The 26,731-nt window shown below is 38.7% G+C and overlaps 1 protein-coding gene and 1 long non-coding RNA gene across 2 annotated transcripts; both read left to right on the forward strand.

Moving 5' to 3' along the window:
• Positions 1–3,653: 3,653 nt before the first annotated feature.
• On the forward strand, positions 3,654–21,248 carry LOC117304365 (chromodomain-helicase-DNA-binding protein 1-like). Its single transcript, XM_033788772.1, has 24 exons — positions 3,654–3,849; positions 4,922–5,034; positions 5,745–5,851; positions 6,870–6,981; positions 7,846–7,959; positions 8,053–8,209; positions 8,704–8,792; positions 9,237–9,306; positions 9,719–9,823; positions 10,034–10,204; positions 11,053–11,281; positions 11,825–11,975; positions 12,471–12,660; positions 12,846–12,935; positions 13,742–13,887; positions 14,364–14,464; positions 14,774–14,970; positions 15,860–15,958; positions 16,364–16,434; positions 16,978–17,092; positions 17,840–17,948; positions 18,317–18,565; positions 19,060–19,132; positions 19,617–21,248. Exons 1-24 carry the CDS (start codon positions 3,750–3,752, stop codon positions 19,734–19,736), a joined length of 3,078 nt encoding a protein of 1,025 aa, XP_033644663.1. The 5' UTR covers positions 3,654–3,749; the 3' UTR covers positions 19,737–21,248.
• Positions 21,249–21,980: 732 nt separating this feature from the next.
• LOC117304319 lies at positions 21,981–24,453 on the forward strand. The gene is made up of 4 exons (XR_004520587.1): positions 21,981–22,067; positions 23,247–23,362; positions 23,567–23,665; positions 24,137–24,453. It is a non-coding gene; the product is annotated as an uncharacterized LOC117304319 (long non-coding RNA).
• The last annotated feature ends 2,278 nt before the right edge of the window (positions 24,454–26,731 follow it).

Consider the following 26,731-nt stretch of genomic DNA (forward strand, 5'->3'; position numbering starts at 1 on the left):
TCCTATTATAGTTAAAATTAGTATATTATTTCCACACAAAAAAGAAGAAGACGAAAACATATACTGACCAAGGCAAAAATTATACAAACAAACAAACAAGTTTGATATTCCGGGAAATTGTTTTTTTTTTCCAAATTTTTGTTAAATTATACACAAACAAAAGTTTGATATTCCGGAAAATTGTTGTTTTTTCTAAATTTTGTGTTATTTCTTTACACAAAAGCTTGGCTCTAGTATGACATGTATTGTTATAGCCTATCTGATTTTCGATTTTGTATCTTCGGAAAAATTAGCAAAATCTTGGACCAAGTCTGTCAAAGCCTTTGTCCAAATCTTATAGCGCTGCTTATGCAGCAAGTTGAGCTGAACAACTTTCTGCTTAGCAAAATAGGCAGGGGAGTGCAATCACAATCTATGTATGCGACATGGTAGTTTGGCTGGTAAACTTGTTCTGGTAAACATAATTTTGTTGTTCGTAGCCATTTTTTGTGCGTAGGCAGCTCTATAAAAATGGGCCACGGCCAACCATTATATTTCAAAAACAAAAATTACTAATGTTTTCCAAGGACTGAATATCATGCCGCGATTACACAATTTGAAGTGCATTACTGCAAGCTTCTGATTTGCCAAGGTAAGTTTAAAAATAATTATGCTAGTCCCAATCCTTTGGAAAACAGTCCTCTGAGAGTTCTTCTGAGAGTCATTGGCTTTGCAGCCAGAATTAACAAATTGGGGGGGGGGGGGCGTAAATTACAAACTAATGTCAAGTTTGTCTCTCTACCGCTCATTTTGTATTCCGTTCTCTTTTAAAGGCAGTGGACACCATTGGCAATATTGTCAAAGACTAGCCTTCACAGTTGGTACATCTCAACATTATGCATAAAATAACAAACCTGTGAAAATTTGAGCTCAATTGGTCATCTAACTTGCGAGATAATAATGAAAGAAAAAACACCCTTGTCACACGAAGTTGTGTGGGTTTAGATGGTTGATTTCGAGACCCCAAGTTCTAAATCTGAGGTCTCGAAATCAAATTCGTGGAAAATTACTTCTTTCTCAAAAACTATGGCACCTCTGAGGGAGCCGTTTCTCACAATGTTTTATACCATCAACCTCTCCCCATTACTCGTCACCAAGTAAGGTTTTATGCTAATTAGTATTTTGAGTGTCCGCTGCCTTTAACACTATATTATTTTTTCAACCATACACCACAGTTGTTGATTCATCATGTTTCCACATCAAGGCTAATATTAGAAATTTGATACAATGAAGGCATACACATTACTCTTATTTTGTGATCAGCAATGCTAACCCAAGGCACTTCGGTCAAAACTCAATACTGAGTTTATTTGCTTTCATCAAGTAGATGGGAAGACAAGCTTTTAAGACTTCAAATCACATTGATATAATTGATGTTATTTCGCTATGTTAATATTAGCGTTGGTTGTCAATGTAATGTCTATGGAGAATTAAACTTACGCTATTCGGTAGAGAGTGGTTTAAAATGCACCAATTATTGTGCTGTTTTCTTTGGTGGTTTTCCTGTGTTTCTCTTTTGCAATCAAACAGTTCACCGAAACAAAAAATAATGAACAATATTGAAACATTCTTTGACAACCTCAGACCCAAACTGATGGGTGTCATATTTCTGCAAAAAAAAAAAAGTGCTTTTTACGATAGCATTTTGAATAAATTAAGACTGTTATTGACAACATTCATCATCATTCTTTTATAATACCATGCCTCTGATCGCACTGAAAGAAACATTGACAATACACCACATGTTTTTGTTCAATAGACATCAGAAGGCGTTATACCTAGAACATGTGTAATACCACAGTGACATACCATTAACTTTGATTATTTATAGGTGTTGCTTTCATCGACTCGCAAACGAGGTTAAATCAATTAATTCCGCCAGAAAGGAGTTACGCGAAACCACTTTGAGAGTATTTTTTATATCACATTATAAAAGCCGAGAGCGACCTATTTCAATTCAGATTACATTAAAGAGTGACACAGTTTCTGTCGCCCACACACGTGTTTGAAAAACTTATAAAAGCGTACGTGGGTTTGCCATCAAGTACTAAAAATCAAAGAATCACTAGGTTTATTAAATCAATTTTGGCAAAGCTTTTCTCTGGTGAATCTTTCGAGGCGAAATTCATCGCACACTGGTTCAGAACCACTCCACTACAGTGTCCCAATTTAACAGGGGGTTGCTTTAAATTTCCTGCTAAGGAAAAAAAACAACAACAACAACAACAACAACAACAACAACAACAACAACAACAACAACAACAACAACAACAACAACAACAACAACAACAGCAACAGCAACAGCAACAGCAACAACAACAACAACAACAACAACAACAACAGCAACAACAACAACAACAACACTCAAACACAATCAGGATGGTACGTACTTGTTTTTTCAATTAAATTAAATTCAAATACACATTTATTTCCATACTTCCATGAAAAATATCGACAATTACATTTAACAAGGTATTTTGGCTGAAAACCTTATTCTGGAAAACATTAGTTTATGACTTAACTTTTAGGTGCTTAGCAGCGCAAGGAAATCGCGGGCCCAGGCCTGACTTTGATCCTAAGGGCAAGGCCGTAATAAAAATTCTGGCTACAAAAAAAAATGAAAAAAAAATGAGGGCGCTAATACAAACAAATCGTCTGAAATGTTTAAACGTTTAAACGTGAGGGCGCTATAATAAAGAAATGTTTGAAACCAAACTTCTTTTAAACTAGTGAGGAGAGCGCCATTACCAAAAGACCTGCGTCTTTTTCATCAGAGCATCACATTTAATTCCTCGCTGTTGCGATTTTTGTGTTTTCTTGAGTCTTTCAATGGTAATTGATACATACAAAAGTAACCAATTGAATGTTTTTAGTGTCGACTGTCCCCTACGGACAATTATTTCGGGTCTACTTCTATCTCGTTCTTGTTTATGGAAAATGAACAGCTTGTTGTCTTTTTATAAGTGGGTTTCGTACTTGCGAGTGCTAAAAATAGATTTCCAGTTTGCTAATTGCAAAAGTCCAACCTGGGGCAACCTTATTATTGTTCTTATAAACAAAATCAATTTATTGGCAAAGTTAGGACTCATTCACATTATAGCCAGTATTCGAAAGAACATGTTCATTGCAAGCGGTATGGATCTTACCGAGTGGCAGAGAGTGGAGGTATAAATATTGGCCGGGTACGTGAATTTGTGTTCGAACTTTATACTTACAGATCAAATTTAACACTTTTTCCAGTCTCTGTTTTTAACCCAAACAAATAATATTTCTATGAGAGATACTCTTAAATTAAATAATTACTTTGATGCTTTGAAAAACAAACTAATTATAACCTTAGACAGATTAAGAAAACAGTTGAATTTGTTGAGTACCCGCTGAATGCGATACCGAAAGTTCTTATCTGCTGATGCAGACGACTCTTTTTTGTAATAGCGCCCTCACTTGGTTAAAACATATTTCTACGATTTTTTTTAAACAGCGCCCTCGCGTGTTTGAAAATAGTTATTTTGACGGTTTCTATGAACAGCGCCCTCAACGCTTACGCAAAATAAAAACTTTTGGTGTAATAGCGCCCTCATTTCTTTACAAAAGTCAGGATTTTTTTGCCGGGCTTGTCTGAACTTGAGTTAAAAGTGAGTCATAACTTCCATATAAAATTGCTCTGTTTTTGATGCCTCACAGCAAAAAGATTCCCTTATCCGACAGACATGGACAGAATTCGTCGGAAAATAAAGGAGGTTGGTGATGCCAAGAATGTTGAAAAGGTCTACGTCGATGGAAAAGCAATGACAAAGTTCGGTCTTTCCGGTGAGTAATGTAACGTAAAAGTTGCCTTAACCAGTTGCAGTATTACATTTGACTCGATGTGTTTTACTAGCGTTGCTGTTGTTGGTTGTGAAAGATGCCGAGTCTGTCCGCAACTTTACAAAAAATTTAGTAATTAAGACTGAAAGTAGCTTCCTTTTTTGCCAAAGCAAGTTGGTTTTTTGTGTGTGTTTTTTTTGCCTTTGCTTTTCGTTTTCATTTTTTAGAGTCAGTCACTGGTGCGTGGTGGTCAGCATGGTCAGTCACACTAGAGTCAGACATTTGTGGTCAGCCCCCCCCCCCCTCTCCTCCTCATGCCAAACCACCAAACCGATCACCGTAGGATGCTATAATAGAAGTGCAGAAGAAACTCTCAATTCTCCTTGCAGCCTCTTCCAGTGTAGCCCCCCAAAAAGTGCTTAAAATACACTGGACTCCCTCCACTGAAGTCCAGCAGATTTGGCACTATATATGGGGCTTTCTCGGGTGTAGCTCGATTTATTTTTTATTGCTGGGAGTCACTGTCAGCCCTCTTGACCCGCAGGCCACATACATGGCATCAGGAAGTGTGAATTCCCCCCCCCCCACCCCCTTGCTATTTTTGTGAAGGGTACTTTGTGAAGGTTTACATAAAACAATTTTATTTGTGCATGCACGACTCGATATAATTGTGAAGAATTTCCAAGCCAGCAATCATTTGTTTAAACATTCTCGGCGCCGTGATCTTTACGGATGCGCAGAAATCCTGAGCCTCGATTCAATTTGCATTCCTACACTACAGATCTAGTCTTTTTCTTGGTTGCTGTAAGAATACCACCTTGACAAAAGACTCCTAATTAGAAGAATAGCAAAGTCATACAGTGTGTCATTCTTAGTCATTGCATATTGTGATCAGTAAACATTTATGTGGCAGTGTTGTGTTTTAAATCAAGTAAATTGTCAGCTTGGAGTTTCTTGAATTGTTAATTTATTTATTGGCCCTCAGTTTAAAAATTTTGATTTAGATCACATTCCAGACAAAAACTTAGGCCTAAGTGTTTAATTATAACTTGTTCTGTGTTCTCTTTCTATGCAGGAATAACGTACCGCCCATACCAGCTGGACGGTGTAAATTGGATGATACAGCGTTACCATAGAAACCATGGCTGCATCCTCGGCGATGAGATGGGATTAGGCAAAACGTGTCAGGTGGGTAAAAAGACCTTAGATAATTCTAACTCATAGTTGCGTTCCTGACTAAATGAGACTGCGCTTTGACATACTTCAATGGTGGAATCCTTATTCAGCTATCTATAGCTATACTAGGATGGTGCAGAAGTGACATCACAGGCAAAGTACATAAGAAATAAGGTGAAGTTAAGGTGTCGACAAGACAAAAAGACTGATAACAAAAGACGATAACTTAGGGTGCGTAAAAACTGACGGATGATTTAGAGGAGATGTGAGCCCACTGGTAGCCTCATCCCTCTAATAGCTGGTAGGGCAGTTTCCTTGAAGGCCAAAGGCGCAATAGTACCAAATCAGGACCATCATTTTTCAACTTAAATTTTTCAATATTTTCTTTGTACCTAATTGCACCATCATAAGTGTTATTATAAGGTTTGGAATCATACAGAGACCAAGGCACTTTCCAAAGTTCTATGAAAAAAAAAATCCACATGCAAAATGCTTGGGTTGAATTCAAACCCATGACCTTTGCATTGCAGGAGCAGATGTTTTGCCACAAGATCATCGAGCTAGCCCAATGGTTGGAGGCAGTTTGAATCCTTAGCAGCTGGTACCGCAATGATTTAATAGTATTGAATAAACAGTGCTTAGTACAAATCGGTGTAAAGGTTAAACAAAAATCATTCTTTAAAAAAAAAATAATAACTTTAAATAATTTTTTTCCCTGACAGACTATTGGCCTTTTGACGTACCTGTTTGGTTCGGGAGAAACTCAGGGGAAATATTTAGTCGTCAGCCCTCTGTCTGTGATGGGAAACTGGAGAGATGAGTTTGAAAGGTATAAACTTAAGTTTTTATTTCTACAATTGCTTCACAGCAAGGATAAAAAAAATGAAATAAAAAAATGGATTTAATGAAATCTCTTTTTCATGGCGTACTCTGGCTGTGAGCCAAATTCCATCCTTGTATTATTATTTTTCTGTGAAAATTTGAGCTCAATCGGTCATCGAAGTTGCGAGATAATAATGAAAGAAAAAACACCCTTGTCACACGAATTTGTGTACTTTTAGATGCTTGATTTCGAAACCTCAAGTTCTAAATCTGAGGTCTCGAAATCAAATTCGTGGAAAATTACTTCTTTCCCGAGAACTACGTCACTTCAGAGGGAGCCGTCTCTCACAATGTTTTATACCATCAACCTCTCCCCATTACTCGTTACCAAGTAAGGTTTTATGCTGATAATTATTTTGAGTAATTACCAATAGTGTCCACTGCCTTCAGGACAAACAGAAAAAAGGAAAACCGGTACTTAATCACAAAGTTTCAGATATCTGTAATAGTTTAGGCGCAATCATTGGAAAATGAAGAGCACTTTTATGGGACAGGCTATTCTGAAACCATTGGAGGCATGGTTTTGGACTTGAGAGAAAGGGAAGGGCGTTGGATGAGTGGTAGGGGGGTGGGGGAAGTGTGGTGAGGAACAGCATACATCTTCCATGAAGTTTACCACATGTAGGGTTTGTGTGGCCAAGCAGGTTTGAATCCCAGTCATGACACTTGCATCATTGAGCGAGACATTCGGTTCACCCAGGGGTAAATGAGAACCTGAGGGCTGAGATGGTTCTTGTGATTGCTTAAAAGCTTGGTGCGCTACATATTTGGCAGCACAGGCTGCATGAGCTGAGATGGTTAAGAAATTAAATATATGGCCCAGTGACCAGGAGTAATGCTGTTAGAAGGGCAGTGACCATTCTTTGGAATTGCGCTGTATAGAGAGTTGATATATCCGGAACTTGCGATGTTTACAAATTTTCACTCTTCTCTTTTGCTTGTTTTTCTTGTTTTTGACTGTCGAGATTTTCACCGAATCTGAAGTGTATCGTGTACATGGGCGATAAAGAAACCCGTGCAGCGATGCGGAGTGAAATCAAACATTCCAAATGGCAAGTTCTGATGACAACATACGAGGTAAATTGTTTCCTTTTAGCTTTTTTTTGTGGGCTGCCAACACTTACTGCTTTGAATAAACAGTATGTTTATAAAAAACTTTGCTCTGCCCAAGAAATTTGTGAGACGTATTCAAAAGTTCAAAGTCCACCATTGAGACGTAGCCTAATAGTAACACTGGGTTACAGCCTAAAGAATCACACACTTTAAACAGCGCTGTGCGCTTAGAATTATGTGGTAAGCAATGACATGACATTGGGCACTGCTTAAGAATGGTAGGGGGTCATGGGTTCAAATCCCACCAAGTTTATTATTCCTGCACATTTTCATAGGCAAAACCTCAGGGGTAAAACTCTGAGTACTAGAAAGTGCTTATCACAAAGCTATACTAACTAAACTCTTGGGGAGAGCATTCATTTCAAGTCGCAGCACCAAAGATATGGAATGGTCTTCCACATTACGTCCGGACAGCTGTCACAACTGATACATTCAAATCAGCACTCAAAACACATCTGTTCAACATGCACAATTAATCATTGCCTTTGACATTACTTTGATATGGACATGTGAATTTGACCACAAAGCATATTGACTATAACTTTTTATTAGATATCACGAGTGCACCTAGAGCTCAGCTGACTGTTGTGCAGATTCTTTTTGCAAGTGCCATGAGCGCCTGCATTGGCGGATATACAAGAATTTGATTATTAATGAGTAGTGTATGCTGTGAGCCCATAAGCCTTGTATAGTGACCTTTACTGTTCAGGTACCGTGTAAGGGTTGTTAGTCTCCATGTAGCAGTATTGTATCAATTGACTCGTTGCATGGGGTCTCCTAAATATATCACAGCTAACTTGCCTTGCAACGATTCTTTCTCTTCTTCAGCTTTGTATGAACGATGCATCATTCTTGCAGAGCTACGACTGGGAAATTCTCGTCGTAGATGAAGCACATCGTCTCAAGAACCACAACTCACTCCTTCATCAGACCCTCAAAGAAGTAAGAAAATTCCAACCTTAATCGTTTCGTTTACCTCAGTTATCATAAAAGATCTAGTTAGTCTTATTAAATTCCTCTTTCATAATCTCTTAGTTTACCATCGGCCACCATCTGCTCTTGACTGGCACGCCCGTGCAGAATAACCTGACGGAGCTGTACTCTCTTCTGTCCTTCGTTGCTCCTCGTGTCTTCAGGAGGACCCTCATAGAAGACTTCTTAGAGGAGTATGAAGACTTCACGGAAGATGAAGGTTAGCATTGAGAAGAGCTTAGGGAGCATTGCAAAAGTCGGGCACGCTCTAGGCGCAAAAATAACTTTCTCATAGCCACAAGCCTGTTATCATTTCATTTCATCTATTTTAATTACTGTGGAAACCAATGAACCAATGGAGAGAAGACAAGAAAGTTTCAGTTTTAGATGTGGGAGGAAAACCCAGAGAATTATTCCAGGGAAAACCCACGCAGTCAACAGGAACTGAAAACCCAATCCACATAGTGCCCTTAGTGGGATTCGAACCAGAGTGCTTTAGGTAAAAGGCAAGAAAAGGTACCACTACACCAACCTGACCACTGGACCGCAAGTTCCGCTGGTCCACCTCATTATGCCAAAATGCATGAGCAAACCCTACAGGAGTGTTCGCACATAAGCAAAGTGTTTTTAACTTTCTGGTGGTCCAATTGAATGGACTGGATAATTTATGTGAGAGAACTAAAACAGAATGTTTTTTTCTCCAACATTTAATAGTAAAAAATGACCTGCACTCTGTGCTGCTTCCCTTCTTGCTGCGAAGAACCAAGAATGAAGTGGTCCTGGACGTTCCCAAGAAGTCTGAGGTTGGTTGACATTTTCTTTTCTGGATGTGTGCAGATTTTTTTTTATTTCTCTCTACTTTATGACAGTATATGTAACAGCGTGGCTATTATTACATTCTTGCAGTAAGTGTGAGGACTTGGAGAGTTTCAAACTGTTGTGTTCTCTTATAATAATATAATAATAATGTAAGCGTTTATATAGCACCCATCAAAGATCAGAGCGCTTTACAATTTACATACAAACAAACAATGCAATGACAAATATACAAAAAACAGTACAAGCAAAAACTCTTGAGACGTCTCAATATAAGAACCTAGTATTATTATTATCTTCTGAGTGCATCTCAGTAGACACTCCTGCTGTGTGAAAAAGAAAGTGTGTCATTAAGATAATGTCACATGAAGTCAAATAAGTTTTTCATGCCAGACTGAAGACATTGTTGTTTCTTGTGTGTTTGTATTCAGGTGATTCTTTATCATGGCCTATCAGCTCTACAGAAGAATCTATACAAGGCAGTTTTGACTAAAGATTACGGTAAGTGTGACGTATATTTTAAATTGAGTGCTGTCTTGCGAGATAGAACATTTTTGTAAAGGTTTTTGTACTGTCGCACCTTTATCTTAATTGTTTATACGCTATAATATATCACTGTTTGTAACTTGATTTTGGGTTGAACAAAGACAAATATCCCTAGAATGAGATTTGAATCAACACCCTCCGAATTAATATGCTAGCACTCTACTAACTGAAGTATATCTAGCCCTATGTTGTCGGTCTCCCTGCTTATCAATATCTTTGTTCGGGGTGCCAGTCAGAAGCTATATAACCAACTCCAATATAGTCAGGGTCATGTTTACAAGCAGCCAGGGGATCACCTTACGGGGATGGGACTTTTTATTTTTCGGGTATAAAATGTATTATTAAAAAACAAATTATAACATTTCAGAAGCGTTTCGTCAGGCGGATCCGTGGAGTCAGAAACCAAAGACGAGACTCATGAATGTACTTGTTCAGCTCCGCAAAGTTGTCAACCACCCCTACCTCTTTGATGGTTAGTTATTAGTCGTCCTGCATATTTTACTTACCATTTATTTCATATTCTACATCATGGTTTGTTTAAGTTGAACTTTCTACTTAGCCAAACATTTTAAAACAATATTTTCTGCTGAAGTTGCTCTAAGAAAATTTGGCCCGGAACTTTGAGGCTGGTGTATTAGGCCTTGACATGCCATTAAAACGAGTGCAAAAAATCTTTCCTCAGGCGTTGAGCCGGAACCATTCGAGCTCGGCGAGCACCTCGTGGAGAGTAGCGGCAAGCTTCACCTCCTGGACCAGCTACTAGTGTTCCTGCATCAGCGCAATCACAAAGTCCTTCTTTTCTCTCAGATGACACGGGTACTAGACATCCTACAGGACTATCTTGGCTACAGAGGTCAGTCAGCCATCTTGATTCTTTACCATTCATCTCTATGGGTCCAAACCGAGCTGGAAAGATTAGTAGTCTGGTTCCTTACTGAAAAAAGTATGAGAATTAGAGCTAAGTAGGATTTGAAACTTTGCATGGTGGAAAAACGATATAGAAAGGTTTGCGGTAACACCATGTAATGACTATCTCTAATGAGTTGGGGTGGTTCTGAAAAGAACCGTTGGTTTCATCTCGACGTTTCGATCAGTATACTCTGATCGTCTTCTGGAGCTCTCAATTAGAGCTGTTATACTCATTGTGTGTACAGGGTACTTGACCATAATAGCCCTTACATTATAATGGTCCAAAGTTGTCAGCAGCTGTCCATTTCACTAAACTCAGAATTAATCTCAGAACTGGTATCCATAGACGTTAGGACGCATTAAACTTACTCGTCCTAACTCGAGACAGAATTAATCCTAGCGTTTCATGAGATCAGCTGTTGGAGAACTGCATTTCAGCAAGTAAAACCATGATCTGACAGAAATACAATCTGACACCCAGAAATCCAACATAAATTTGACATCGGAGAATTGTTATCCGACTACCTGTCCTAGATAAGTTTTGAAAAGACGCCTTATGGCACTGGACACCTTTGGTAATTGTCAAAGACAAGTATTCTCACTTGGTGTATCCTAAGATATGCATAAAATAACAAAACTGTGAACATTTTGGCTTGATAGGTCATCAAAGTTGCATGGAAGAAATAAAAGACTTTGTGTGCTTTCAGATATCTGAGAAAAGCTAAACCAACCTGATCCCCAGGAGTCTGGTGCCTAAGCCATAATCTATACTTATCCCCATTGATTCTTCAGGGTACTCTTATGAACGTTTGGATGGCTCCGTCCGAAGCGAGGAACGATTCTCAGCCATTAGGAACTTCAACGAGCACGACGAGACGTTTGCCTTCCTCCTGAGTACCAAGGCTGGAGGTCAAGGGTTAAACCTCGTGGCTGCTGATACGGTCATCTTCGTGGACAGTGACTTCAATCCTCAGAATGACCTCCAGGCTGCAGCTAGAGCACACAGGATAGGTCAAACAAGGTCAGTGACCCCTGCAAGTGACCTTTCTTTGTAGGGAAGTTAGTGACTCACTAGGACTTTCTTTCTGCTCTTTAGCATTTTGGTATTTGACACCAGCAATAGGCTTTGGGGTTAGGATCATTTGCCTTGGGGAAGTAGGTTCCAGGGTGAATATTTATGGGTGCGTTCAATTAGCTTCCCTGGGTCAACCCCTGTCTACCCCCAGTACATCATTCCAGGGGCTCAGGTGAGCCCCAAAGTGCCCTGCTTTTTGAGTGGGTCACTTGGGGCATGACGTCACCATGAGAGGGTGATTTGTCATTCGATTAGATATTGTCAGGGGCTTACTCGAATGAGCACCACGGGGTCGACACGGGAAGCTAATCGAATGCACCCTATATAACAACTACTTAACTGATAGCTGATAAGAGTCACATTGAAACCAGTGATTAGAATTCAGAGATTTTTGTTTATGGAAAATTCACCTAATGCTGTGAAAAACACCTGACACAGCAGGATTTGCCAACATTACCTTTTATCTGTCAAATATTCTTTCTGTTTCAGGCCAGTCAAGATAATTCGTCTGGTTGGGCGAGACTCAGTCGAGGAGGTAATCCTAAAGAGAGCGGACGCTAAACTGAAGCTGACTAACACGGTGATAGAGGGCGGCAAATTCTCACTGGGTGGAGTCGGTCCTGCTGAAAATGCAACTCAGGTATTTACCAAATTTATAGAGTCTGTAAGCACAGAAACTTTGCTAAGCACAGACAAATATTGCTTAGCAGAAACTGTTTATGTTTACAGCCACAATCATTTGTAATTTTGTTTAACAAAGACACCAAATGAACAACAGATAAATATTGAGTAACTCTTTGCAGGTATTGTGTTCGACAAACTCAAGCACTTTTTGTTCATCATTGACGCAGCGATTGTTAATTGATATTACTTTTAACATTGAGATAACTGCTACATCAGTGGTTTTCTGTTGTTGATAAAAGGGACACTAAACAAAATGTTTACCTGTCATTGTGGTTGTGTACAAATGCTATAGAACCCTTGCATAATGCGAATCAAAAGAACAGCTATCGTCCAATGATTTGCCTCTTTTGGGCTCAGTGAGGGCGTTTTTTGCCCTGAGTGATTCTGCTTTATTGTTGTTGCACTGACAAAAAAAAAAAAAAATTAGTTACACACATTTTTTTTTCTGCAGCTTTCGGAGATGCTCAAGTTTGGATTGGATAAGCTCCTCCAATCAGAAGACAGCAGCATCGGTGACGTGGACTTGGAGGGCATGCTGGGTAATAGTGTCAGAGGAGAGTGGGTCGAGGAAGAGGTGACCTCTACCCAGCATGCATTGGAAGAGGAAGGGACAGAGGATACTGCGGGGACTTCTGAAGGCGGTGAGATACTTTGATAAATTTGTTTAGTTTTTGTTCATCATTTGCGTTGAAGAGAGTTTTGATGCGGTTATCAAGTCTGTAATGACTAACAACAAAACTACTGGCCGCGGGCCTGTGATCCAGTGTAAAGTTCAAGCTTTGTTTTGTGCTTAAGCAATTCTATGAAATTTCTTTCAACCATCCAGGTCACATGTATATGTTTGAAGGAAAGGATTACTCCAAAGAACCAGCAGCAACGGATAAAGACAAGGAGGCGTTTGACAATCTTATCTCAGGTGGGTGTTTGTAGTTGTCCATGTAGACTTTGGTTCCATGTTGCACCTCTGCTTCATTTATTTCATTTCATTTATTAATTTTTGTTGTGAAGCGGAGGACTCTCAGAAAAGTGAACTTAATCACTGTACTAGCCAAGAACCCAATGGAGAGAAGACAATGAAGGAAGTTTCAGTTTTAGAAGTGGGAGGAAAACCCAGAGAATTATTCACGGGAAAACCCATGCAGTCAAAAAGAGACTGAAAGCCCAATCCACATAGTTCCCCAGGTATGATTTGAACCAGGGTCCTAGAGGTGGAAGGTCAGGAAAGATACCACTACGCCAACCTGACCACCTGTAGGCATTTACCAGGCGTTTTTAAACCCACTTATCAAAGCGCCTTCAAAAACTAGAGGATGAGATTAATTTTAGTTTTACAAAGACCGATAATGTACTTTCTTGGTTTTTAAAAAACCAAAACTAATATTCTTAAACCCAGATGCAAGTTTAACATCTATGTAATCGTTGCGGTACCTGCTGCCGAAACATAGGATTCGAACTGCCTCTAGCCACCGGGCAATCTCGGTGGTCTAGTTGGTATGACACTGCTCTAGAATTGCAAAGGTCATGGGGTCGAATCCCACCTGAGTAATATGCCTGTGATTTTTTTCACAGGACTCCGGAAGGTACTGAGTATACAGTGCTAACACACATCGGTGTATGGGTAAAAACCATCATAAATAGTTATACCTTCTCTTTAAAGATAACTTGTCTAGAAGTTTCCTCCTTGTTTATTCTCTATTTCCGTTTAATTATTATTTCCTACAGTTGAGGTAGTCGAACAAGAAGATGATCTGCAGTTGCCCCGAGCACTACGGAAGAACCGAGGCGTAAGAGACATGCCCGAGATTTCACTCCCTGAACGAAAGAAGAAAGATTACACACCACAGGAACTGGAAGAAAGGAAAAGAAAGGTGGGTTATGAACCATGGACGCCTGAATTAGAATCACTTAGAGTACTTTACCTTCTCTTTGACTTCGATAGTCCCAGGTTAGAATCCTAGCCAGTAGTTTTAAGTGGGGCGGAGCGTGGTAGTGCATCATACTGAGTTGTCAGGTTGTGGGTTTGAATGCCGGTCGTGACTCTTGTGTTCTCCAAGCAAGACACTTTACTATAATTGCTTCTCATCACCTATGGGTAAATGGGTAACTCTAAGGGCAGAGATGGTTCTTGTGACTGGTGACCACAGGTAATGATGTTTGAAATGTCATCATAATTATTTTTTGAATTGTGCTCTTTAAGAGTTGCTATTAACATTACTCTATTTAGCCTTATTCTATTGACCACTTTGCAAATGATGTGCAACTTTATAAGTCCCCAAAAGCGCCTCCCATAAAAACTTTGTGTACCTTTTCTATGAAGAGTTTTTTTTATTCAATTGTGGTCCAGAGAGAAGAGGCTGCATCTAAGAGGGCAGAGGCGGCCGCCAAGAGGGCTAAACTAATGGAAGAGGCAGAGGTTCGAAGAGCCCAAGAAAGACGACAGAAACTGTAAGAAACAAATTCAAGGAGTATCTGTATGTTAGCGTACTAATTGTTGTAGCTTAAGATGACAATAAATATTGATGTCAACGTTTGCATCTACTTTAGCACTAAGTCCTGCGTCATATTTCATGCCAATGCTATTGTGAAGAAAATTTTTAACAAATTGGCAATGAGCCAATCGTTTCTTGTCATCTTGCCACAATTTGGGACAATTACATGTTGCCCAGAACTTTCGTCCACTCGTCCCTGAACTGACTACTTTATAAACAAAAAAAGACCTGGGTATTTTAACCGCGATTTCTAATTTTCTAACAGGGAGGCATTATGGGCATCCAATGATTACGAGTCGGTTAACATCGCCATGGAAACAGATGATGAAGATGAGGATGAGGAAGATGACACTATGACGCTTGAAGATGACAATGACGTCACTGCAATCCAGTATGTCAGTGGGGATGTCACTCAACCGATTAATACTGGGGACAATGACGCCATTGTTGTACATTGTGTGGGTAAGTTGATCAAGATCCAAACTGAAATATAGTCAGTAAATAAATTCCAGCGGGTACTGCAACAATTTAATAAATAATGTTAAATTTTCATCAGGAATGAAGAATATTTGGTGTCTGCCCTTACACACTGATGTGTATAAAGCATTGTAAACGGGGTATTTTTCAGGCATATAACTTGTGCCGAACAGAGCAGTGATTGACTCTACACTGAAACCTCTGAACCGCTATAAATAGGTCAACATTTCTCACACTCTTTAGCCTCCTGACGATGACTAGAGCAACCTAGTCAAAACATTGAGACCAATTATTAGTAACTCACTTCTCGATAGTGAAGTTTTAACCAGAAGTCGCCTCGATCCACTAAGCAAAAGTAGTAGTCCTGGCTGATACCCTAGCTTCCAGGTAGTAGTTTAAATAAGCAGGACAGTTCTTTTTAGAACCAAGAAGACCCAAGAATTCTGAAAAATCTACTTCATGGCAGTAGAACATTTAGCAAGACAAGTTCTCTAAAGAGACAACCTTAGGGCCCTGTCACACGAGGCAACTTTTACAGGCAACTTGGAGGTAACCAATTTCAGTGCACGCTACAGGATCACTTTAGTAGCACATGAATAATTTTACAAACAGTGTCTTACAATCCCCAAGAAAGATATGTGAAAAATCATATGAGAAAGCTCCTTCTTCTTTGAGATTGCCTGGAACTGGTTGCCTGTAGATTGCGTCGTGTGACATGGGCCTAAGTCGCATTAGGGATAAAGGAGATAATATGTCCGATGTTTTGACACTCTTGACTACTTTTCTGTATGGACCTAGTGTTTGATTTATGATTTGTAAGAAATTCACAGCTCATATGGGCTCGCTCCTAACTTGTCTTCTTTTGCTTCAATAGATGACAGTGGTTCTTGGGGTACAGGGGGCCTTTTCACTGCCTTGCACAGGAGGTCAGACCAGCCTGAGACGCAGTACGAGCTGGCAGGCAAAATGAAAGGTAAGATGTAGTGGCAGGCAATACAGACATGATCCTTCACAAAGAGCATTCGGCGTTTGCTTCAACTAGTTGTCACAATCTTTTTAGTTTTCAAGATCAAGTTCAGCTCAGAATATGATGAATAGGTTGTTGATAATTTCCTCTGTTGGAGTAGAGACGTGTATGCAAATACTTTCCGTAGCGAGGAAGTCAACTTTTGCTGTGAGCATAGCCAGAGGGGTGTCTGTGTGTCTTTTGAACACCTTGTTTTAAATGTTGACACCCTGTTTTATCTATCATTTACATGTAAATGTATTGTAAGTTTGGAGGAAACGTAACGGATTTGAATGTTCATGTAAGTTAGACTTACACAGTCTACTGCAAAACCATTGATTTCTGGTTTTGTTTTTCTCTTTTAAATTTTAGATTTAGCTCTTGGGGATGCACACTTAATCAGCATTGATGATAAGATGAGTCGCAGCAATGGTAGCGATAAGGTAAGAACTATTAAAGTAAGTGTCCTTAAAGGCACTGGACACTATTGGTAATTACTCAAAATAATTATTAGCATAAAACCTTTTTTGGTAACGAGTAATGGGGAGAGGTTGATGGTATAAAACATTGTGAGAAATGGCTCCGTCTGAAGTGCCATAGTTTTCGAGAACAAAGTAATTTTCCACGAATTTGATTTTGAGACCTCAGATTTAGAACTTGAGGTCTCGAAATCAACCATCTAAGCGCACACAACTTCGTGTGACAAGGATTTTTTTTCTAACAGGTTTGTTATTTTATGCATATTTTGAAATACACCAACTGTGAAGGCTAGTCTTTGACAATTACCAATAGTGTCCACTGCCTTTAAAGGAAGGTATACGTTTGGTAACCACTGAATCGTATCGCGTCACAACTGAACTCATATAACAAGTTACAACAACTGAATAGCGTGTGCGAGTCTTAAAGTGGCAGACGTGACTTAAAGTGACACCCCTACAATAATATACATCAGTATTTTTCATTTGTTTATATCTTTGTTGGTGTAGGTTGCATTGATCGTAGCTCACCACAGAGACAGACGTAACAATCTATCTGGTATCAAATTGTCTGCTCTGGACCAAGGTCTTCAGAGGGTGTACAGAGCTGCTAAGAAATGCAATGGTACGTCAGTAAATCATTACAAGCCTGTGTTGAACTTTTTCAGTCACAGACATTTGTATTTGTGTACCCAAACCCTTGAAAAGACTTAGGTAATTAGGCCCTACTTTTATACAGATGTAGTTGCCAGGGACATCATGGTGCTTCCAGCTGATCTTCCCAACTTAATGAGAGATCGACAGGGATGGGCAAAACTTTGCATGATTCCGACCCCGGTCGACTAGAGAGAGAGAGAGAGGTAATTGGTATCCAACTGAAAACCAAGCTTCCCGACTGTTCATATGTCTTTCCCGTTCATGGGGGCCAGATCTTTGGGGAGCCCCATGGAAGTCACTGGGTTACTCTGTGCTTCAACTCGTATGGACTTTTACATTCAGCTCGACTGTGCCCCTGTAGCTTGTTGGTTATGTCCATAGACCTTATGCATTGATGTCATCCAGCCACCATCTTAGAGGACGCACAGATTCGTACGCGCAGCGCATAGTATTGGCCAATGAATAACCTCCTTTTGACCTCTAGGGGAGGGCGCCCTACTGAAATGACGTCATGTGCATAAGGTCTATTACAGTTGAGAGCTACTATAGACTGTCAACCCGTAAACCATGTGATACTTGTATGTTATTAAAGGGTGTCACCACAAATCTTAGTTCAGGATTGTTTGCAAAGTTTCAAATCCTACCAACAATGACATTATATGAAACATTGTATTGCTAAGTTGTGCTGACTTGTTCATTCTCTTTTGGTTGATAGGAAGTGTTCATCTGCCACGTATTGGTTACGCAACGGCAGGCTTCAATTGGTATGGTACTGAACGACTCATACGAAAGCTGCTAGCATCTAAAGGCATTCCAACATACGTGTATCCTTTTTAACGCTTTTGGAACCTTCACAAAATTTGTTAGTGTGATTTCCTATAAGATTTTGTTGTTGTAAACATATTTCAGTAATTTTAAACTCGTTTAAACAAAGTATAGGCTCGATTTCGTAGAGTGGCTTCAGCACAAAAAATATCGCAAACAATTTTCTGCTAAGCAATTTTCTGCTATAGCGAAAACCAGTCACAGAAGGAATATGTGACAAGGAGTTTTGGCTGGTAACCTTATTCTAGCTAGCATCATTTTGTTGTGTTTAGCTACCGTTTGCAGATCAGTGAACTGCGCCCAGCATGACTGCAAAATATTATCTAATTTTCAAAAGTTGACCTTTCCTTAACAGACTACTCTACAGATATTATTTTCCAAGACGAAGAGGAAAGCATCGCCCAACCACCAGCCCACCCACGCACCCTAAGCCTTCATCGACTACCCCCTCGCTTGACGCATCAGCTCCTTCAACCTCGAGGGTATCTACATCATCATCATCATCCACCCAAGGAGAGGACGGGACAGGACTGCCCAGTTTCTTCCGAGGGGTGACAGTGAGCTTCAGTGATGTTGACGATGGGGATTTAAAGAAACTCACACGCTATGTTGTGGCATATCCTTTTAACCATGCTAAGTTGTTATCTCTCTCATACTAACAATGGTTTAACATATATGATTATGAATTGCACAAATCAAGAAGTTGTGATTCAGTTACTATACTGTTTTCAGTCATTGTGAATTCAGTGGTTAGTTTGGTAGGATTTGAACCCACAACCTTATGATTGCAAGTCATGTGTGACATGTCGTGGCCTAGCAGATAAGAACAGAAAACTCAGCTCTGGCATTTCTGTTCAGTTGAGTGTGGGTTGGAGTCCTATCGTGACAAGTGTCCTTAAGCACGACGCTCAACCATTATTGCCATGTCCTTTGGATGGGATGTAAAGCCTTTGGTCCTGTGTGTTGTGTAATGTGCGTTAAGAACCCAGCGCACTTAGCGAAAAGAGAAGGGGTTTGCCCCGGTGTTCCTGGTTTGATTTGCTGCATTTTACGCCACAGCACAGGTTTTGTTTGTGATTTATGATTCAAGATTCCTTAACTGAAATTCACGTATGACGGTGATGTCTCTGAGACTGTTGATGAATCAACAACCCACATTGTGGCCAAGGAAAACACGTCAGAGGTAAATAATCAATAACTCCATTCACGTCTGAACATAAAAGGGAGGGTATTAGTTTGGTAGTCAACCTTAAAATTAATGCCAATGAAAACATTGTGTTAGAAGGCTACAGCAGCGGTTGATTGTATAAAGCATTTTTGGAAACATTTCACTTTGAAGTGTGTATTATGAAAAAGATTTAAGTTTATATGGCCCAAAATTTTTATCGAAGAAGTGGTACTGTCAGTTACACTAATCAGATTTTTGTTTCCTATTAGTTAAATCTCATCACTTTCACAGTTCTGTTTGACCTACCTCCTGTCTTTATATGGTCTTCTACATATATGTAGATATATTGATGTTCTTCCTCTTTGTTCTGCTGACAAATCCCTGCTGACACAAACTACTCCATTAAACTCTATGGTCAGAGAGCCTTCCACTTCATTGCACCTTCGATATGAAATAACTCAGATGAATACGTCTTTCTTTGTTGAATTATTTTCTGCAGGTTCAGACTCTGCTGGATATGAAGGCATCCAATCCTGACGCTGTGGTCGTGTCAACGAGATGGCTTCAAGACTGTATCGCAAAACAGAGTCACATCGATGAAGAGAAATATAAACTTTGATCTTACAAATGCAAGACTTACTCGCATAAGATGAGTGGGAATTTGTTAATGTTCAAAACATCATTTGGACTTGATTGAGTTTGATTCTCATTGTTGATGTTTGATAAATTTCTTTCTTGCCAAAAACAGTTCTTGCAAATAAATTGTGTAGGGGATCCAAGTTTGCCCTCAGTGCTCAAGTGTCTGATTCAACCTAACCTATGAATATGGAGACGTGCAAAGTAGGGTTAGATAGTTCAGTTTGTAGAGCGCCGGCACATTAATCTGGAGTTCGTTGGTTCAAATCTTGCTCTAGTAAATTTATCTGTATATTTTTCAGTCACCATCATAGTTCTTTCTTCTAGTGTATAACATAGTTTTTGTTCATAAAGATGTATATACTTTTCTTTGTAAGGTGAAGTAAGACTTCTTTCAAGTAAATCACTGGGTTGTACATAGTTTTTCAATTGCGATTCTCTCCTGACTCTAGAATGGATCAGTTGGGAGACAAAAGTAGATTTTGGATAGTAGATAGTGGAAGTAAATAGTCAGCAAAAATGTGAATAATTCGCTGCCATTGTTGAGCGATCTAGTGCATCTAACTTAAATTCTGACAAGAATCATTGGAGTGTGGGTTTGTCTGGTCATGATACTTATGTCTTTGAGCAAGGTACTGTCCATAATTGCTTCTCTTAACCCAGGTGTATAAATGGGAACCTGGGAGGGCTGGGACGATATTATGATGTGTTTCTGGTTAGGGCAAATAAATAAGCAGGCTGGGGTTGAACACTTCCCAATGAGTTGAGAAAGTTTGAGGAATGGTCTTAGAGTGTCTGACAATTGTATCGAGATAATAATGTTGTAAAGTGCCTTGACCTAGCTACTAGGGTAAGTGCACTATATGAGAACCAAATATTATTATTAATATTCAATTTCAAAAATCCTACATAAACTTCACACAAGAAGAACTCTATTGGTCTGAAAAATAGCAGAAGCATTTGCAATGTAATTAATGTTTTGTCAGAGTGCCTTTACACATATTATTTGTTTTTATAGATTATGCATTAAAATTATTTTTGACTGAATGTTCGACTAAGCTGAGAAAATAGCATTTGAAGGCCCCAGATGCCCAATTGCTTATTTTAATTGCCATAAGCAAAGTCATCAACCAAGATACACATTGTGTTCATGTTTCACTTAGCATGATAAACCATTTACAAAATGTATACATTAAAACTACTTTTCTATTCATGCAATAATGTGTTTATCTTGAAGATACAATATTGTATTATAATCCCTTCAGTGGCATTTCACCTGTACACCAATTGTTGAAAGATTCTTGTTATTTAACAAAAAATATGTAGGTTCTTATTCTTTGATAAAAACTTCATGCCTGCTGCATCTCTCTTTAACTAATGTTTTAAATAAAGATGTGCAAATTACTTAATGTTTGTATGAAATCAAGAGTGTAATTTATAATATAGAGTATAATTATATTAATTATATATAATTATATATCTATTTTTAGAATGTTGTGGAAATAAAGTCATATTCAAGTTAAAAAATATGTTTGGCTTGTTCATTTTGTGCACATTTTGTATGGCTTTAAAAATTTATTTGTCCCTATCACGAAATGTTCTTTCACGTGAAAAAGTTTTCTTTAGAAGCAGAGCCCAAAACGCATGCATTTTAATTGACTTAAGACAGCACCCCCCCCCCCCCCCAGTTCGTCCCGTCCCCTCTTTACTCTGCCAGCCTCGCCCACATGTTCACACGTATTATTTTCCTAAAGACCCGGTTGTTCACAGATGTAAGGTACGGAAAAATTAAAACCTTGTAGATTAGTTCAATACATGCAATGATAAACAATTGCCAAGTATACCTCCCAACATGTTGTTTGCTAAAATCTACTACTGCCCGCCCCCTGGATACAGGACCGAAATGGCTTGCACTTTCCATTATTCAATGGGGGTTTTCATTTAGGGTTGAAACATCTCGAAGCTCCTTCTTCCCTAACACTTGCTCAACAACTCTTCAACAACTTCCAAAAATCCACTGTAAGCTAAACTCAAATATTATAATGTATAACATTTTTTTTTTAAATTCTATATGAAGAAAATGAATGTTCTTCCATAACGTCTTTGCTTTGGTATCACCGATACCATTTATATGGCTTGTCCCAGGGACGTTCGTGATATGCAAATTACACTTGTGGTGTGCGTGGGTGTGCGCGCGCACGTGACCTATGACCTCTTGCAAGACAAAATGGCTGAAGCGACACGAATTTTCTCTCCTGTTCTTCCACAATTTACATGTTATTAAGTCGACACAATAACTACAACAATGAAACAGGTGAGTAGAGTATGCTTTATAGCATTCGTAGAATACTTCTTTCGTTTCATTATGAGTTTCTGAAAGGGTAAAAATGACGCAAACAACAGACCTTGCCGTTCGACACGGCGGCAGTTTCAAAATACACACGTGGACGACATGTCACATGTACATGCTGTATATTATAAGGACATGTCATGATAGCTACAGGAAATTCCTTGTTTCAATGAAACTTTCATATTGTTGTATTAGTTACAATACATAGGGATTGCAAACAGGTTTAGAAGCTTGGGAAAATGTCTGTACCCTGCCACCACTCATTTAATTTACCCCAAATGAGATATATGTTTTTAGGATACTGAAATTAACTCTTTACAATTTCATTTGTTGTACTTAGGGTTGCTATGGCTTCATTGACTTGTTTAGTGTTTAAAGGTTTTTCTTCTCGATTTTCTAAAATTTCTTTGAAGCCAGTCTTGTGCCCCCATCCAACATGATAGCACCATAACAAATGCCAAGTGTGCAGAGGGAGTCTAACATATTTTGCACTATTTATGGAGCACTAGTATGACAGCTTTGAAAGGGCTATAGTTGAACTGAAGAGGGTGGTTTTACGCTTTATTAAAAACAGACGATATTGCAAATACTATGATAATTAACAGGGTGCCTATACCATGCCTTTAGGGCACTCCTTGATGTGTTGTTAAGTGTGCTATAATGCCCATTTTTAGATTCACCCACTATTGTACGTAGCAATAAAAATACAAAAGCAGCATGGTTAAGTCCTCTAATGTAAAATCAAAAAGAGTCAACTCGATGTACACCAACTAACTCATACTCACAGACCTGTAACCAGGAATTATTGATTTAATATCTTTTATGGATTTTTTGTTTGTAATAAGGCAGATTGTATTTTAAATTGTTTGTAGGTTTTGTTTGAGGGGGCAGCCTTTTTTTCATTTGAACAAAAATTGGGGTTTCTTTTTTTGGGGGGTGGACTTACCTTTGAGGGGGGGGGGGCGTACTTCTTTTTTCTTTTTTTCAGGGGGCGGACTTTTTGGGGGGAGGAATTTGGGTTCTGGTTACGGGCCTGTATACTCATAGCGTCTACACCAACCAACATTTAAAGACAGACAACTTATATCTTGAGGTGGAAGATAAACTTACCATATTTATTTCTTGCTTGTTTGTGTTTTATAGTGAGGAGAACTGTGCTACAGAACACCTGCATTTCCACTAAGCATGTTACTGAGGATCCGCAATCAACCCTTAACATGGTCAGGAAGTTATGAAAAAGAAAAGGTCTAAAAGAAAAGGTAAACACATAGAGTTTTCTATGATAGGGAATATTGTTTCTCACATTGTTTTATACTATACAGCTCTCCATTGCTTGTTAATACCAAGGAAGTTTTCATGCTAACAATTATTTGGGGTAATTACCGATAGTGTCCAGTGCATTTAAGGGAACACAATTTTGTTGAAATAAACTTTAACTAATGAACTTGTTTTATTCCTCTCAGATAGTGTGAACCACGTATGCAGACAGCTCCAATCATTCCATTTATCAAGAAGACCGCTCTGGCACCAACAGCTCGATGTGTCCATCATGTACTATACAGGTGAGTTATACAACCGTAAGAGGGAAAAGGCAAATTTAGAAATTTAGCTGTGAGCCTGTAAGGGCCGGGATATTAAGTCCCTCATAGCATTCTAATGTATATTTAACATTACTGACATTGTGTAATTAAGTTTAGTACTAGGAGCCAACTCTTGCCTAAACCCTTTCTCCCACCCTCTTGCCCCGAATGAGGTTGAAAAATGCATAATGTGAGGTTTGATACATTGAAAGCCCCCCCCCCCCCCCCGGAATTTTTTTTGCCCCTTTGTATTCAAGCCCCCCCCCCCCCGGAAATGTCTTTGCCCCTTTGTATTCAAGCCCCCCCCCCCCCCGGAAATGTCTTTGCCCCTTTGTATTCAAGCCCCCCCCCCCATAAAAAAAAATGTATTTTTACACCATTCCAAAAGAGATACAGTTTCTTGACAATCATGAACACCATTGACTATGGTTTGTTTATTCTTTCCTCGTGTAGTTTGTGATGAACCAACTGCAAGGTGGTATTAACAACTGCATCTCCTGAAGGACTGATTGTCACCCACGAAGTAGCACCAAAGTTAACAGTGTCAGTTCGTAAGTAAGGCCTGAATGAACGAAGCAAGGACTGAATGAACGAACCCATGGAGATTCAAGCTCTACTTAATGGAGCGCTGAAAATGTGTGCTTATGGTTTTATCAAAATTTGCCTAAAAATGTGTAAAAGGCTTTAGCTTTATGGGTGTTTTTTTCTATTTTTTTCTCTAAAATTTGGGCAAGGCCCTTATGGTTTATCAAATTCTGGCTGAAAATGTGTGCAAGCCTTATGGTTTTATCAAATTTTGCCTGAAAACGTGGTTTTATCAAATTTTGCCTGAAAATGTGGCTTCATCAAATTTTGCCTGAAAATGTGGCTTTATCAAATTTTGGCTGAAAATGTGTGCCAGGCCTTATGATTTTATCAAATTTTGCCTGAAAATGTGGCTTTATTAAATTTGCCTGAAAATGTGGGCAAGGCTATATATATAGCCTTGTGGTTTATCAAATTTGCCTGAAAATGTTTGCAAGGCTATATATAGCCTTATGGTTTTATCAAATTTTGCCTAAAAATGTGGCTTTATCAAATTTGCCTGAAAATGTGGGCAAGGCTATATTATGATTTTATCAAACTTTGCCTAAAAATGTGGCTTTATCAAATTTGCCTGAAAATGTTTGCAAGGCTTTAGCCTTGTGGTTTTATCAAATTTTGGCTGAAAATGTGGTTTTTGCCTGAAATGTAGGCAAGGCTATAGCCTTATGGTTTTATCAAATTTTGCTTGAAAATGCTTGCAAGGCTATATATATAGCCTTTTGATTTTATCAAATTTTGCCTAAAAATGTGGCTTTATCAAATTTGCCTGAAAATGTTTGCAAGGCTATAGCCTTATGGTTTTATCAAATTTTGCTTGAAAATGGTTGCAAGGCTATAGCCTTATGGTTTTATCAAATTTTGCTTGAAAATGGTTGCAAGGCTATAGCATTATGGTTTTATCAAATTTGCCTGAAAATGTTTGCAAGGCTATAGCCTTATGGTTTTATCAAATTTTGCTTGAAAATGGTTGCAATGGTTTTTGCCTGAAAATGTAGGCAAGGCTATAGCCTTATGGTTTTATCAAACTTTGCTTGAAAATGGTTGCAAGGCTATAATAGCCTTATGGTTTTATCAAATTTTGCCTCAAAATGGTTGCAAGGCTATAGCCTTATGGTTTTTGCCTGAAAATGTAGGCAAGGCTATAGCCTTATGGTTTTATCAAATTTTGCTTGAAAATGGTTGCAAGGCTATAGCCTTATGGTTTTTGCCTGAAAATGTAGGCAAGGCTATAGCCTTATGGTTTTATCAAATTTTGCTTGAAAATGGTTGCAAGGCTATAGCCTTATGATTTTATCAAACTTTGCCTAAAAATGTGGCTTTATCAAATTTGCCTGAAAATGTTTGCAAGGCTATAGCCTTATGGTTTTATCAAATTTTGCTTGAAAATGGTTGCAAGGCTATAGCCTTATGGTTTTATCAAATTTTGCTTGAAAATGGTTGCAAGGCTATAGCATTATGGTTTTATCAAATTTGCCTGAAAATGTTTGCAAGGCCTTATGGTTTTATCAAATTTTGCTTGAAAATGGTTGCAATGGTTTTTGCCTGAAAATGTAGGCAAGGCTATAGCCTTATGGTTTTATCAAACTTTGCTTGAAAATGGTTGCAAGGCTATAATAGCCTTATGGTTTTATCAAATTTTGCCTCAAAATGGTTGCAAGGCTATAGCCTTATGGTTTTTGCCTGAAAATGTAGGCAAGGCTATAGCCTTATGGTTTTATCGAATTTTGCTTGAAAATGGTTGCAAGGCTATAGCCTTATGGTTTTTGCCTGAAAATGTAGGCAAGGCTATAGCCTTATGATTTTATCAAACTTTGCCTAAAAATGTGGCTTTATCAAATTTGCCTGAAAATGTTGGCAAGGCTATAGCCTTATGGTTTTATCAAATTGTGCTTGAAAATGGTTGCAAGGCTATAGCCTTATGGTTTTATCAAATTTTGCTTGAAAATGGTTGCAAGGCGCATAGCCTTATGGTTTTATCAAATTTTGCTTGAAAATGGTTGCAAGGCTTTAGCCTTATGGTTTTATCAAATTTTGCTTGAAAATGGTTGCAAGGCTATAGCCTTATGGTTTTATCAAATTTTGCTTGAAAATGGTTGCAAGGCTATAGCCTTATGGTTTTATCAAATTTTGCTTGAAAATGGTTGCAAGGCTTTAGCCTTATGGTTTTATCAAATTTTGCTTGAAAATGGTTGCAAGGCTATAGCCTTATGGTTTTATCAAATTTTGCTTGAAAATGGTTGCAAGGCTATAATAGCCTTATGGTTTTATCAAATTTTGCTTGAAAATGGTTGCAAGGCTATATAGCCTTATGGTTTTATCAAATTTTGCTTGAAAATGGTTGCAAGGCTTTAGCCTTATGGTTTTATCAAATTTTGCTTGAAAATGGTTGCAAGGGTTATAGCCTTATGGTTTTATCAAATTTTGCTTGAAAATGGTTGCAAGGCTATAGCCTTATGGTTTTAT

The sequence above is a fragment of the Asterias rubens genome, chromosome 21 (genome assembly GCF_902459465.1).
Source record: "Asterias rubens chromosome 21, eAstRub1.3, whole genome shotgun sequence".
Taxonomy (NCBI): Eukaryota; Metazoa; Echinodermata; class Asteroidea; order Forcipulatida; family Asteriidae; genus Asterias; species Asterias rubens.